At 45.9% G+C, this 15,470-nt stretch overlaps 1 protein-coding gene across 1 annotated transcript in view; it reads right to left on the minus strand.

Moving 5' to 3' along the window:
* Nucleotides 1–15,470, minus strand: part of Hsepi (D-glucuronyl C5-epimerase) — an 88,909-nt gene that overhangs the window by 23,864 nt on the left and 49,575 nt on the right. The window contains exons 3-4 of the mRNA XM_075889177.1: nt 7,570–7,897; nt 4,646–4,885 (exon numbers count right to left, since the gene is read on the minus strand). Of these exons, the coding sequence (XP_075745292.1) occupies nt 4,646–4,885; nt 7,570–7,897 (568 nt within the window). The remainder of the gene's footprint in view (nt 1–4,645; nt 4,886–7,569; nt 7,898–15,470) is intronic.

Genomic DNA, 15,470 nt, shown 5'->3' on the forward strand with positions numbered 1-15,470 from the left:
CGACAGATGGATTGAACTTTCAGGGACAGCGCAGGAGTACGATGAACTTAGAGAGCTCCTAATTAAAGAACAATTTCTTACTAGTTGCCACCCAAGCCTGTCGCTGTACTTGAAAGAGAGGAAGGCTGAGTCACTTGAAGGTATGCTCGAATTGGCTGATCAATTCTTGGAAGCGCGAGGTGGAACTAATTTGGCCAGGGTCAAGAAGGAGTGTCCTGAAGATTCGAAGAAATCGGCTCCCGAAGAAAAGAAGCGTGCACCGGAGAGCATTCCGCGATGTTTTCTGTGTAACCGAGTGGGTCATCGCGCGAAAAACTGTCGACCGATCTTTACGAGCCCTACGGTTGTGAAATGTTTCAAGTGTGGTCAGACTGGGCACAAAGCAGACGCAAGTCAAAACAGAGTGAGTCAAACTCACCAGGTATCCTGTGTGCAAGCGGCACCGAAATCCGGTAATAATGCCGTCACAGATGGATTCGTAGAGTTGAAAAGTGGGGAGAAAATTCCTATTGTGGGTGCGGTAATGGCAAAACATCCAACCGGGGTTTCGAAGGGAATGCCAACGCTGCCTGGAAAAGTTGCGGACAAAAAGATTACGGTGTTAAGAGATACCGGCAGCTCCACTGTTATCGTGCGGAGAAATCTGCTACAAGAAAGTAAGTTAACAGGCAAAACGAAACCGGTTTGCCTAATTGACCGTACGGTTCGGATGCTTCCCGAAGCAGAAATTGAGGTTGAAACCCCGTACTTCAGCGGGAAGGTTACTGCTTTATGCATGACGACCCCCCTGTACGACCTTGTCATCGGAAACATCGAAGGGGCGCGAGGACCGAATGATCCAGAATGTTTGGGAGAAGACCCTAAGATAGAGCCCTCGCCAACCCAGCGACCGCGAGATACAGTGGAGGAGCAGCCCGTGACGGATCTCACTAGAGCCCAAGGTGAAGCCGCGGCGCAAGAGACAGCGAATGAGAAGATGATGGTGTTGAATGAGTTCACGGGCCAAGCAACTGGACTTACGTCGGCACGACCTCAACAGACCGACAGTGTAAAGGAGACAGAGTTGGCCAGCCAGGCCAAATGTCGGGACGTGAACAAGCGGGTGAATAACCGGGCAGGATCGGTTGAGCGTCATGACCCGTTAGCAGCGTCAGAAGTGACAATGATGGCTGAGACGCCGCCTCAGATACCGTCGTTGGAAGGGGCTCGCCGGAACAAAACGCGCAAAAATAATAAGAAGAGATCGAGAGAGCACCACAAGAAAGGGCGCAAGCGCCGCTCGAAATGCACAGGTTAGGTGCTGAGGTCAAATCGGAATGTGTTTGACAGCGCTATATGTTAAGTTAATGTGGTTGTTGTCCTGTGTCACAACTGTATGTCGAGCGTGTCAAAATGTTTGTTACGGTGATGTGATGTATAGTATTGTATAATTGTTGTAATGAGAGAACTTTGTACATTTGTATTGTTTGGAATATGTGATGGAGTGTTGCATTCATGTACCTGTGGCTATAACTCTATGTGTTGTGAGATTTAATTGCAATGTACAGTTGTATTGAGTGATCTCTTGTGAATGTGAAGTGTCATGAGCGACGGATTGTGTTACAGTCTGTCAGAGTGTGTGGTGACTGTTCGCGCTCGTTTGTGTGATTTTGAATATTATGAGATAATAATCTTAAAGTGGGGGCAGTGTCACAGAACGAGCGCTCAAAAAGAGCGCGCCGCCAACTCCTCGCGATGAAACGCCGGAGTGACGCCGCGAGGTCAACGATAAAAAAAAAGGAAAACAAACATCCAGACTCCCCGGGCGCGACTTCCTCCCTCGGAAGCGTAGATTCGCCGACGAACCTCCTCACCCCACAACGGCGGCCAAGCAAGCACTCGAACTTTCTAGATGCCGACGAACCTCCTCACCCCACAATGGTGGCCGAGCAAGCACTCGAACTTTCTAGATGGAAAGGGGAGTGGTTGAAGCCGGGTTGAGTCATCTGTCGCGGCCAGCATTTGAACCGTCTCGCCCTCTCCCCAACCTTCGCTGCGTATCGCGCCAACGAAATGACGAGAACCTTCTGGAATCTCACGCGGAGGGTATTTAATCGAGCAGCCGAGGTGAGAGATCAGGAGAAGACGGAAGTTAGCGCCAGAGCGCGTAGGGATTCCGCCGGGTAGTCGGCGAAGGTTTTGTCCGTGGAGACAAAGCAGGAGAAGAAGAGGATTTCCACCTGAGGGGTGACGACTCGAGCTACAGGCAAGAGTGAGTGTTTACCGCTATCGAGCGAAGACGCGTAGCAACGGCTGCGTGTGTGAAGCCGACGTGTTTCCGGCGAAGAAGTTTGAAGCTTAGAGAGTGGCCTATTGAAGACGTGAGGTTTCCTGGAAGAGAAACTTCGAGGGCAGCGGAACGACAACAACGCTGGACTTTAAGTGAGTGATTCTCGGAAGAGTATCATCCAGACTTTTGTTCCAAGAACTTTGGACTGAATAGGTTTCCTGTCTCTTAAGTCTTTAAGTGTCTTGGTTGTTCAACGCATGCGACTGCATTGTAGTGCGTATTGTTGTCTGTGTTCGTTGTTTCGAGTGTGGCTGATTGTACTGTGTAGTACGTTGTTTGTTTGGTATATATTGTACTCAACTATCGTGAAGAGTGCATACTTGTGTGTTGTTTTGATTTGCAAATATTGAGAATATAATTTCGTTTGTTTATCAACTCTCGGCTCTGACTTGTTCTTTGGGCCACAGCCGGCGTCCGCTGGCGCGCCAAATAGGACCACTTCTAAATTGTCCACGCTTTCGTGGTGCGGTTCGGGGGGCCGATACCTCGGCCCTTGGAATTAACCCGGCGATCGCCTCCCTAATTAACGGGACCTGTGTGACAGCTGAAGTCCTGGAGCGGCAGGGCGTTACGGAAGGCATTTCCTTCCCCGACTTCAGAGACGCAGACAGCGATGTGCAGACATCTCCGGACATGTCCGACGAAGCCATTGTTGCCTCGGTTGTCGAAGTGTCGCCAAATGATAGTGATAAGGACGACATGGAGAGCGACAACACGGATGATCCAGGTCCGACAGTGGCCGAAGCTGCGCATTGCGTCAGCGTCATGCAGGTATTTGCCGAGAAGAGGGGGCTGGCGGAAAAGCTGGCTCACAGTATAAGTGAGTTTGAGGCCGCTGTCGTTGCTGCTAGGCCGCCGCGTCGTCAAATGAAGATTACAGACTTTGTCACACTAAGTTAATAAATTACTGCACGTTTTTTGTTCTTTCATCGCACTCCCTGAAGGTTTCTTTTTTTGACAGTTAAGTGAGCGACCTGACGCTATTTCGGTTAAGCAGTACTATCGTTTAGTACGTACTTTTTCCGAGCTCCGGCCAACTACGGTTTAACGAGGTTTCACTGTAATAAATGTCCACCTGTTCATTTCAAAAGGCGTGTACTGTGTACGTTTATACCGAGTGCGTCCTTCTAGACCCTACATTGATGCGAACACAGGGCTCTTGGAACATAGGCTGTTGTACCTGAATATGTGCTTACTCTTCAAGAGGTATACGACATCAAGAAACATATTTCACACACCAATGTCTGCAATTATGCTAAGGGATGAGCATGGCAATTTCGCAGGGAATAGTGTTTCGATGTGTTTATCAGTGAAGTTAATACACAACTTCATTAAAACATCTATTGACTGGAAGCTAAAATTGTTTCTCCGAAAAACCAGAAAGAGAGAAAATTATATGGCATTTTTTCTGTAACTTCCTGCTATCAAAAGAATTAAAAAAAAGTAAATTTCAGAAGCTATTATAAAGAATTGATCAAAATTCAATGCCACTGCAGCACTACTCCAATCTAAGAGTGTTGTAAAAAGGTTTTTCTCGAGATCACAAGACTTACCTAAGTAGGATATGAGTGACTCAGCATTACACTGATTGTAATGGGTAAAGTGCAAAAAAAATTTTTTTGCAAACAGAAAAGCCTGATGTCCCACTGTTGTGCAAAGCGTTAAACCCTGAAACATTTTTTCATGTAATCAGCTGACGACCTCACTATCAGAGTTTATTGCGCCAGAGATGCTGAAAATTCTATAATCTGTCACGTATGGACGAAGCTACAGGTATTTTTGCACAGACTAAAAATTTTCTCTCTCCTTGCATCTCAGTGAGCGTGCCGAAAGCTACAAAAGAGGAAGGCAGGACGAGAATACTAATATGGGGGCAAAATCAACGTACATACGCAAGCAGACATCTTGACCTTGAACACTTTTTTCTATTGTTTTAATTGAAAGCGCGGCCATCGTGTAAGCATCGTGTGATGCTCGCTTGCCTGTACCACGGCGTGCTGCAGCACAGGCACGTTGTGGCACACTGCGGCGGCCGTGGTAAGTATACTAGCTCGCGATGGCAATATATCAACCAAAGGCCGTGCCTCTGGGCGTAAAATGCAGGTGATTTAAGGAATATGGCATTCTCTGCCGTGGGAAGAGCGAGCAATATCTAGCTGACACTGAAATTTAATTCTGAATTCCCTGCTGTATAAGAAGCTATTCTGCTTGGCTCACACATTTGCAAGAGCCAAGACTACCGATTTGCAGCGTTTTCTGAGCATGCTTAAAAAGCGTTGCAGGGCCTCTTTAAACACCGTATTGTGGAATTCTTACCACTAGTCCGAAACTCAAAGACGTGCCCCTCTGTTTCGTCGTCGCGAAGCCTCGAGTAGCTCGCCTTGAGCTTCGAGGAGGCAACCCAGGAGCCGTGCTGGCTGCGCACGCCATTCTCAAGAAGAGCCACGGACGGCGGGGGCTCCGTGAAGTTCTTGCTGAAGTGGCTCAGCCCGAACTGCGCGATCTGTACAGGATAGAAGTGGCCCTTGGGGTCCCACTGTGTTGAGATGGGAACACCTGTGGAAAACACAAGGGTCTAGCTTATAAGAAAATGCATCACTTGTTCTGCACTATGAGCATCCTCTGTGGCTACTGAAGGGAATGAAGATAACTTATTATGTATTCGTATAACAGTAATGTCAGGGCTCTTATAGACAAAGGGTCACAGGAAGAAAACTGGGAAATAGATCACTGAAGTGAACAGAAAAATATATTAAATTCGAAGCATTTCTTCGCGTACTGCAGGCACTTTGAGAGAGAGAGTGTGTGTGTGTGTGTGTGTTTGTGTGCCTGTGTCTGTCTGCCTAGCCAACTACATCTGGGTGCTCTTTCGTGACCACTCCCTTACCATAGAGTAAACTAAAATTAGTAGGGGAGAGTAAGATGGTTTGACGAATACAACTCACTGGTCATGACATTAAAAATGTCGCAATCCCATCGCATACGTCGTCAAAAAATTGGGGGACCCTTAAGCCTCACCTTCAAGAGGTGAACACAATAGCGATATCCTGTCCCTAGTGCATACTTCAAAAACTTAGTGCAAGGAATCTCTTCGAAATGCTATGCACCGACTACATGGCCTTAAGGGCATAGGCACAGTAACATGTGTGCCATTTATAGTGGGTGACCGGCTTTAAGCCAAGAGGTCATTATGATAATCACATGTTCTTATGTCCAATGGCAATGTATGCTTGTACCACGCATTATAACTGCAATGTTTCATGCTGTATTGTCAAGCACGTATACAGGACGCTTGTGTTTCTAAAACACAAAATTTACTTTCACTGCACTTCTAAGCACAGGAAGTTATTTTCACTGTAAAAGCAGACGCGGGGCTCTGTGGTAGAACAACCACTTGCCATGCAAACAACCCGGGTTCAATCCCCACTTGGACCCAGAATTTCTTTATTATTTATTTTATTTGCATTTTTCTAGATTTCTCACTCACGCACAAGATGACTTTTCACTCAGAATTAATGACACCGACGCTAAAATTTTTGTGAAACGAGTTCTATAACAATGTCGCGTTATTCTCTCCAAACAATGGCACATACCCACGTGTGGGTGTATGCCACTGCTATGCGGGTATATGCCACAGGTAAATGACACTTTATATCTACTGGTCCTTCTAAGGCTGGGCATTAAGAAAAAGCTGGCATTGGCAGCACTGACCCAATGAATGCAAGGAATAAATGTTGGGGTCCCAGCAGGAATCGAACCTCAGCATTCTGCATTGCAATCAAGTATTTTACTACAGAGTCAGAACAGGTCTTGAAACTACTTTTCAAGGTGACCCTAATTATGTTCGTGAAACGTCAATTGTGATTGCAGTGCTGACTGTCCTATTTTATAAACATTACACACGTACTCCTATGATACAGCCATCCCGTGGGTTAACGTCAATTGTAGTTAGGCACCATCTACCAAAATTCACTCATGTAGCAGTGTCCAGGACTACCATGCTGGCTACCAGGGCGAGAACCAGAGCTTTATATCAGCTTACCGCTTATGTTGTTGCTAACATCCATGTTGCTGTTGTCATCTTTATGCAAACGTAAACAACTAGTTATATAAAACATATGCGGCTGCTCAACATATGCCTGTGCGTGCATTTGTACACATCTTTAGCGCCACTTCACAACGTTTTGCTCAATGAAGAACACAGTCACCTTTTATGTGCATGCTTTGCATACCATCGATTTTCAACGTAAGTGAGATCCGCCGAATTTTTTATTATATAACATGTCACACTGAGTATTATTATATAAACATAACCTTTCATGTCGCAGCAGGACTAACAAAAATTAGTAAAGTGGGGCACAGAAAAACGACACTGAAATAGGAAAATATTAATAATCACAGAAACATTGGTGCTATAAGTGAAGAGTTCCTCTAAATTAACTTTGAAAACAACCAGGACAGTCAGCACTAACAGCCCAAGCAGAGAAGCCGTGTACATTTCCACAGATGCAGGAAAGGCAAGAAATCAGATGTATTGCATTATAATGTGGCTAGCGCAATGTGCTTATGACTTGTTCTAAATGTATAAATATCATTTGAAAGCCTGAAAGTTCAACCAGAAAAACTTTACAGTATACAGCCTATTGCTCTGTACAGGGAAAGAAAATGGCAATGAAAAAGATGAGCCAATTGATTACTCAACTAATTATTTTTTTTAGACTAGAAAAACTGGGTCTCTGGAAAAATTTGTAGAGGAAGAAATTCTCTGGACTAACTTTGACTGGGATACCTCAACAAGCACCTACACACAGGTTTCTGTGCCTTTGTACTCCAAATGCAGCTGCATAGTTTGGAATCAAACCTGCAACCTTGTACTCAGAAGCAAGTGTAACATGATCTTAGAATAACCGAGCATCAGGCGAGTTGGTATTCCATTGTGAATGGCATTTGCGCAAGAAAAACACAGACAAGAAAACAAAGTTTTGCTATAAAACAAAACGTAGGGTGACTAATTCGATTGCCTTTACTGTCAGCTATGTAGCTTTCAATTTCATCCAACATTTATGTTTACGCACTATTGTAGTATTAACGTCAGTGCAATGAACTGCTTATATGCTACATCACTTCCAGCTTGAGACTGTAACGAGTAAAAGATGGTAGAGGTTACCCTGAGATTAAATGCATGTTTGTGCCATGGAACCTCTACTCAGCAATGAGAATGACTGAAAGAACAGGCTTGCCTTCCATTCCACTGATGCATTTGACGCGATCACGGACAGCCACATTGTAGTTCTCGAACCAGAGGAAAGGCCCAGCCGTGTGGTACATCGCGTTCGGTGCCATAACCTTGGAGTAGCTGTGCTGCCAGTCAAGCACCTCTTTGCCGTCCCGGTAGGCAATCTTGCCGTACACTTCGAAGTACTTGCGCAGAAAGCTGAAGGGCACAAACACTTCCGAACCTTCCTTCCGACAAGGCACGGCATAGTCGTCATTGATGACACATTTGATCTCATGCGCTAGGTGTGCCTTGCCCTTGGTTCCTACGCCAATGCCACCACTGCTGTCCGCCTGCGGAGAACAGAAAAAGGTCACAGTTCCACCACTAGGGCGAAGCAATGAATGCGATAGCAAGAAATTAGAATATCAGACAAAAAACAACAAGCAGCTCAATACTTTCAGCACAGCACAAAGCAAGACGCTCGATGGAAAATGTGCACAAACCTCGTCTTTGCCAATTTCCAACTAGATCCGATACCACAAAGCAGTAATAATGAAGGCAGAACGAAATTGAACAATCGACACAACATACCACTTACGACCAATAAACATTGTATATACACTCAAACCTCATTATAACAAAACCACACCTGCCATGAAAATCATAATAAAGCCACACCTGCCATGAAAATACTTCGTTATATCTGAAAACTCCTTATACACATATATTTGCAGCAGTGTATTCATGACATACTTTAGCTATTCCTCAATTACTTTGTTATAACCAATTATTTGTTATACCCGGTGTAAGACAGTAGCAGTGTTGGGATTGCGATGGCGTTTATTAGGCCGAATCACCTGATGAACGCTTCGAACGAAAACAATGTTTTTCGTGATGATGATTATACAGATAAAGAAGATGAAGGTCAAACGCTGTGAATATTGTGCTTACACTAATTTCCCCTTACGCAAAAGCAACCAACGTGGCCGCTGTTTATGACGGTGGTGTTCGTCTCACAAATAGCTTTAAGCGCAACACGTGAACAACCTCCGTACCACGAGAACGGCCATTGGAAGGCATGACAACAGGGGTTACTCGGTAGTTAACAGGAGACGTCTGCTTGACTATAGCATAGGGGCCCATGAATCGTGAGTAAAACTTATCACGCAGGCCGGGAACCCGTGTTGGGGTCCACGGGGGGAAACACTCAAGAACAGTTTCAATGACTTTTTTGTCCAGATAGGAAACACGGATACTTCCCCGGTTACTTCTGTAGATGTTCCACGGTTATCACGGTCTTTCTTTTTTCAGCCTACTTCTGTTTCTGAGGTCATTACTCTTTTTTCCGGCCTTCGGAACAGTCGTAGCCCCGATGCAGACAAATTAGTAATTAAACCCGTTAAGTACGTACTAGATTTGATCGCTCCTGTCATCGCACACATATTTAACAAAGCTATCTCATGTGGCGTTTTTCCAAGTAGCATGCGATTTGCTAGAGTGACAGTAATTCATAAAGGAGGCGACAAAAATAGCTTCTTCAGCTACCGTCCAGTCTCGATATTGCAAGTTTTTTCGAAAGGCGATGAGAAAGTTATTAATACCCGCATCGAGAGCTTTAGTAGAATCTCTTAACTACCTATCAATTCGGATTTAGAAAAAACCGTTCCTCAGAGGACGCACTCTTGCTTCAAAAAGAGCTCATATTAGAAAACATAGAAAACAAAACATTCACAGTAGGACTATAGCTCGATTTTAGCAAAGCCTTCAATCGTGTCAATCATGATATTCTCTTACAGAAAATGGAATGCTATGAATTTCGGGGAGTTGCATCACAACTTCTTCGCTCCTACCTAGACGAAAGACTTCAATTTACCGAAATAGGCACTCACAGATCACGTCTCAGGCGTATCTCTTGTGGAGTACCACAAGGCAGTATTTTAGGGCCAATGCTTTTCCTGTTTTACATTAATGATGTAATATAATTAAACACCACTTGTCAGTTCATCATTTACGCCGATGATTACACTGTATCTTTAAAGGCCAGGAATGATGTAGCATTCAAGCTGAAGCAAGTACGTTCTGTGCGAAGCTGAATGACTGGTGCAAGGTGAACAGCCTTGTATTAAATTAAGCCAAAACTAAGTGTGTTATATATCGTGCTCGCGGCGTGCTGGCTGTAGTACCTGAGGAGCTTGTCCTAGGTCCGTTCACTGTTCGCATTGAAAAATGCGTTAAAATACTTGGCATCATCTTGAACAAGCACATGTCATGGAATTACCAGGTAAACGCGGTTACGCTGAAATTGTCTAAGTCTGTAGGACTAATTATCCGTCATCGACACATACTACCAGCTAAAATAAAGAGATTACTTTACGATGCGCTTTTTAATTCCCACCTATGTTACTGCTTCTTGGTATGGGGTAAAACTACAGCCATTAATATGTCAAAACTGAGTGTGTTACAAAAGAAAATGGTTCGACTTACTTCAAATACTCCCTTTCTAGAACACACCGCCCCTCTTTTCAAACAGCATCAAATTGTGAAAATATCAGATATATATACTTACAAATTGCTGTGCTGCTACAAAAAGGCAGCACTCGGGAAATCGGACACACTTCTTGAACTCGCGAACCTTACACAAAACGCAATTTTTTATCATGTCCGATATAAACCGCCTTGGCACGTTCCATTCTCACGCACACACTATGGAACACAACGCACCGGACACATCGTCCCAACAACATTAAGCTATTTCGAAACGCAAGGAGCAGATGTTTTATTCCACACAAAAAAATATCTATCTATATCTATCTATATATCTATCTATATATCTATGTGAATCATATGTGCTGCATATCAGTACATAACTGCGCATTGTATATTTTAATGTACTCAAAGTGCCTAATATATTTCTTTCCATTTTTTGTTTTTTTTTCTTCTCTGGCTTTGTTTTACTTTTTGTTTTGTTTTTTGTCCTTGTTTTTCTTTTAGTTTTTTTCTTTTTTCCTCGTTATTTATCTTTAGCAAGTGCATAATTAGGTACATTTGACCATGTAGTGCACCTGTGCCCGTAGTGAATGCACTATGATATCAATTTGTAACTGTTTAGCGACTATTAATATGCATTTTTTCCCCACTTTTATCAGGTGCTGTACCCTTCCTTGCGCCGCCGATGGGTGGCTGGGGCTTTATCAAGCTGTCATTGGACAGCTTTTTTCCCGGCCACCCTTTTTCACCGTAAATGTTTTTGTTTTTGGTGAAAATAAAGTTCTTTGATTGATTGATTGATTGACTGACAACAGTACTTCGTCTACAGTATTGAAGTGAACTACGCGGTGGATGCCATCGTAGCGAGTCTTCCGCTCTTGTTGGCTTGCCTTTGTATTGAAGCAGGAGCCTCGGCGACAATCGGCCAGGCAAGAGATTAAGTGCTCACTCGATGACGATGACGAGTTCACAGGGACGTCAAAAAAGAAGATGTCAAGCGGAGATGTTGGTTGACGGCCATAGACGAGAAAGAATGGGGAATAGCCCGTGGTGCGCTGCGTAGCGGTATTGTATGCAAAAGTCACGAATGGCAGGATGGTATCCCAGTTGGTGTGGTCGGCGTTGATATACATAGATATCATATCAGTCAAAGTTCGATGGAAGCGCTCTGTGAGGCCCTTAGTCTGGAGATGGTAGCTGGAAGTTGTCTTATGAATTGTATGACATGCGTCGAGAACGTGTTTGAGTAGTTCCGAGAGAAACACCTTGCCGCCGTCGCTCAATAGGATGCGTCGCACACCATATCTCAGAAAGATTGCCTCCAGAAAAAATGTGGCAATGTCCTCTGCCGATCCTGAAGGAAGTGCAGCTGTTTCGGCGTACCTTGTCATGTGGTCAACTGCTGTGAAAATCCAGCGCTTGCCGCTAGCTGATATTGGTAGTGGTCCGTAGAGGTCAATGCCGATGACTTTGAAGAGAGCGTCGGGACACGGGAGAGGTTGTAGAAGACCGGCCGGGGAGGAAGTGGGTCGCTTCCGGCATTGGCAGAGCAAGCATGACGCAACATATCGCGCTACACAGGTGGAAAGCCCGGGCCAGGCAAAACGACTGCAGATCCGTTCATAGGTTTTTTGAAAACCGAGATGACCAGACTTGGGGTCATCGTGAAACGACTCCAAAATCTACGTCCTTAGAGAACGAGGAGCGACAGGAACCCAGCGCTGTCCTTTGGGGTTGAAGACAAAGCGGTAAAGGATTGAGTTTTCAGTCTTGAAGTTCCGCAGCTGCCGATGGGCGCGGGCGTTGGGAGGACGAGAAAAGCCTTGAAGGCGCTGCATTATAGCGCGACAGTAAGTGTTGCTGCGTTGGTGGGATGCAAACCTCTCGTTGCCGAAGGCAGAAAGAAAGTCAAAAGCGGCGAGTGAATGAGCTGATGGAGACGCTTTGATGGGTTCACTCACAGTTGGCGACAAGCTAGGAGTGCCTGATGAGGATGGTAAAGGACAGCGGCTAAGGGCATCGGCATCGTTGTGTTTCTTTGAACTTCGAACGTTGAACTCGTATTCTTGGAAACGAAGCATCCAATGACCGAGACGTCCAGACAAATTCTTCAACGTCGACAACCAGCACAAAGCGAGGTGGTCAATGACAACGGTAAAGTAGCGGCCGTGAAGATACAGTCGAAACTTCTGGATGGCCCAGACAACAGCGAGACACTCCTGCTCGGTGATGGTGTAGTTTTTCTCTGCTGCTGCGAGGGTGCGACTAGCGTATGCGATAGCATGTTCGCCATAACGCTCTGTTCGTTGCAAAAGTACAGCGCCGAGTCTGTGTTCACTGGCATCAGAATGAAGAACAGTAGGTGAGGCATTATCAAAATGACAAAGCACTGGCTCATACGTGAGGGCACGTTTCAAGGTGTCAAAAGTCATTTGGCATTCGTCCAACCATACGTATGTTGTTCCCGATAAAAGGAGTTGGTGAAGTGGCGCAGCAATGGTGGCGAAGTCTTGTATGAAGTGCCGAAAGTATGACGCAAGGTCAAGAAAGCTTCGGAGCTCTTTGAGGCATTGAGGCACCAGGAAGCGAAGAACGGGGGTAATCTTGTCGGGATCAGGCCGGATTCCATCTTTGCTGACGAGATGTCCGAGTACTTTAATACTTTTGCCTGCAAAGTGGCACTTTTTGGTGTTGAGCTGAAGACCAGCAGCTGCGAGACACGTCAGAACTTTATCTAGGCGCCGCAAGTGCTGTTCGAATGTTGAAGAAAATATGACGATGTCATCAAGGTAACATAGGCATGTTTTCCACTTAAAGCCCCACAATACAGTGTCTATCATTCGTTCAAACGTTGCTGGCGTATTGCAGAGGCCGAAAGGCATGACGTTAAATTCATAAAGTTTGTTGGATGTGGCAAAGGTGGTTTTTTTTCCTTGTCATCCTCGTGCATTGGAATTTGGCAATAACCAGAGCGCAGGTCAAGACTCGAAAAATATTCCGCTAGGTCAAGACTCGAAAAATATTCCGCCCCTTGTAAAGAATCTAAGGCATCATCAATGCGAGGCAAGGGATATAGGTACATCTTTTCTGGTTACTTTGTTCAATGCGTGGTGGTCAACGCAGAATCGCGCCGACCCGTCCTTTTGTCACACGAGAACGACAGGTGACGACCAAGGGCTTGAGGAGGGGCGGATGATATTTTGCCTGAGCGCATGAGAAACGTGCTTGTCGATGACCTCGCATTCGCAGGAAGAGACACGGTATGGTCGGCGACGGGCAATAGAAGTTCCGTCGGTGTGTATGCGGTGAGCAACCGCAGAAGTCTAGTTTAGAGCAGTAGAATGTACGTCGAAAAAAGATTTATGCTTGGACAACGTCAGTAGTTCCTCTACTTGCGCGGGAGTGAGATCCGTGCTGATGGCATTGACGAGAGCCATAGTAGGTGGAGAATCTGTTGGTATTGAACGTTATTCCACCAGACTGGTATCCGAAGTCACTACAGAGATAGGTTGTGTGTCCATGCTGGAAATTACAACAGTGCTCTTGGTAAGCAGAATCGGCTCATTGGTAATATTCAGTACAGCGAGAAAGGCGGTGCCATTAAAGAAGAAGCGGACAAGACTCAACGAAAGTGCAATCCCTCTGAATAGACAACGGGCTGATGGAGTGACTAGGATGTCACCGTCGTCAATAGAGTCAGACATAACAGTGATAACGTGCTCGTGGTTAGGTGGCACAAGGAAGTCATTGGCTGTTCGTAGCCGGTTATGTGATGATTTCAGGGAGATATCATCCGTCTCTTGCATATGTATGAGTCGTTGTCGACAAGAGATAGAAGCAGCAGCATCAGAAAAAAAGTCCCATCCTAAAATAAGCATAAAAGCACAAGAAGCCAACACGGCAAACTGAATATGGCACCGAATACCACCAATGAAAACTCTAATGGTGCACTGTGCTGATGGCCGTATCTGCGAGTCATTTGTGCTACGTAAGAGAGTGCCAGTATAAGGTGTGGTAACTCATGCAGACGAGAACACAAATCCGCATGCATAACAGAAATAGCAGCCCCCGTGTCTACCAATGCTTGAACTGGTACCCCTTCAGCATACACTAATAACAAATTGGCTGGGCCCTCTGGAGGTCTTGGTGTTTGTTCGAGCGATGCAGCTTTCCCTCCAAAAACTGCACCGGCTAGTTTTCCGAGTGGTAGTCAGAAGTAGGTGGAACCGGTCTCAGAGGAGATGTTGAGCGTCGCAGAGGTGAAGGAGCCGGCGGCGTCCGGGATAGTAGGGGTGAGGTATGGCGATAAGAGAAGTTGGAGAGAAAGAATGTGTCGTAGGGCAGCACTAGTACTGGTACGGGGAAAGCACCGAATTCCTTTCATAAACGTCGTAGCCACGGCGTTTGTCCTGCTGGAGTTTGTGGCAAAATGGTGAAATATGGTGCCGAATGCAGCAATAGTAACATATTGGTTGAGGCGAGCGCCAGGGGGTGTAGAGTGCTGGAGCTGTGACAGGTGCTGGTACTGGTGCTGAGACAGGCGAGTGTGGTGCAAATGCTGCTACATTGGACTACGCAGGAACAGGATGTGCATGCTGAACCAAGGCAGGTGGCATGGCAGTGACGCGCATACATTATGGGCGACGTTAGTGGCGTCAGAGTGTTGAATGAAAGAGTGCAAGCCATGGATGAGAGCTCCTCTTTGATGATGTCACGCACACCAGCAGATGGAGAGTGACGCCCAGGCGTGGGTGCACAAGACAACCCTAGCGCTTGAAGTTCCTCGCGAATCAGAGTGCGAATGAGCGTGCGCGAATCTGCATCCGAGGAAGGCCGGCTGTCACTGGCGTCTGGGTAGTCTAGGTGCAATCCAATAGCTTGGAGTTCATCAAGATGTTGACATGTGGTGATGACGTCCTCAACGGTGGTGAGGTTTTTAACAGCCAGAGCGTTAAATGCGACATAGCCAATCCCTTTCATGATGTGGCGAACACGATCAGCTTCTGTCATCGCCGAGTTCACGCGGTGGCAAAGGGCAAGGACATCTTCAATGTACGAAGTGTACGTCTCCCCGGGATGTTGGGCACGCCCATCGAGCTTTTGTTTAGGCACTTTGGAATGAATGTTCGGTTTCCCAAAAATCCTACGAACTTGTTGAGCAAAAGTAGGCCAATCTGAGAAGCTGCTTTCGTGGTTAAAAACCACGTTTTTGCGACATCGGACAGATAGAAGGCGGCGTGAAGAGGTTTTTAAGGCCCATCCCATTGGTTATAAACACTGGTCATGTCGTATTCTTTCAGCCATACCTCGACGTCGTCGCGTGGAAGACCAGAGAAGATGGGTGGGTCGCGCTGCCGGGCGTTGACGATCCACGCAGGAATGGTTTGTTGGACAGGAATGCCGGATGTTTTGGGCGGCAGATCTTGAGCCATGACA

The sequence above is a fragment of the Rhipicephalus microplus genome, chromosome 3 (genome assembly GCF_043290135.1).
Source record: "Rhipicephalus microplus isolate Deutch F79 chromosome 3, USDA_Rmic, whole genome shotgun sequence".
NCBI lineage: Eukaryota > Metazoa > Arthropoda > Arachnida > Ixodida > Ixodidae > Rhipicephalus > Rhipicephalus microplus.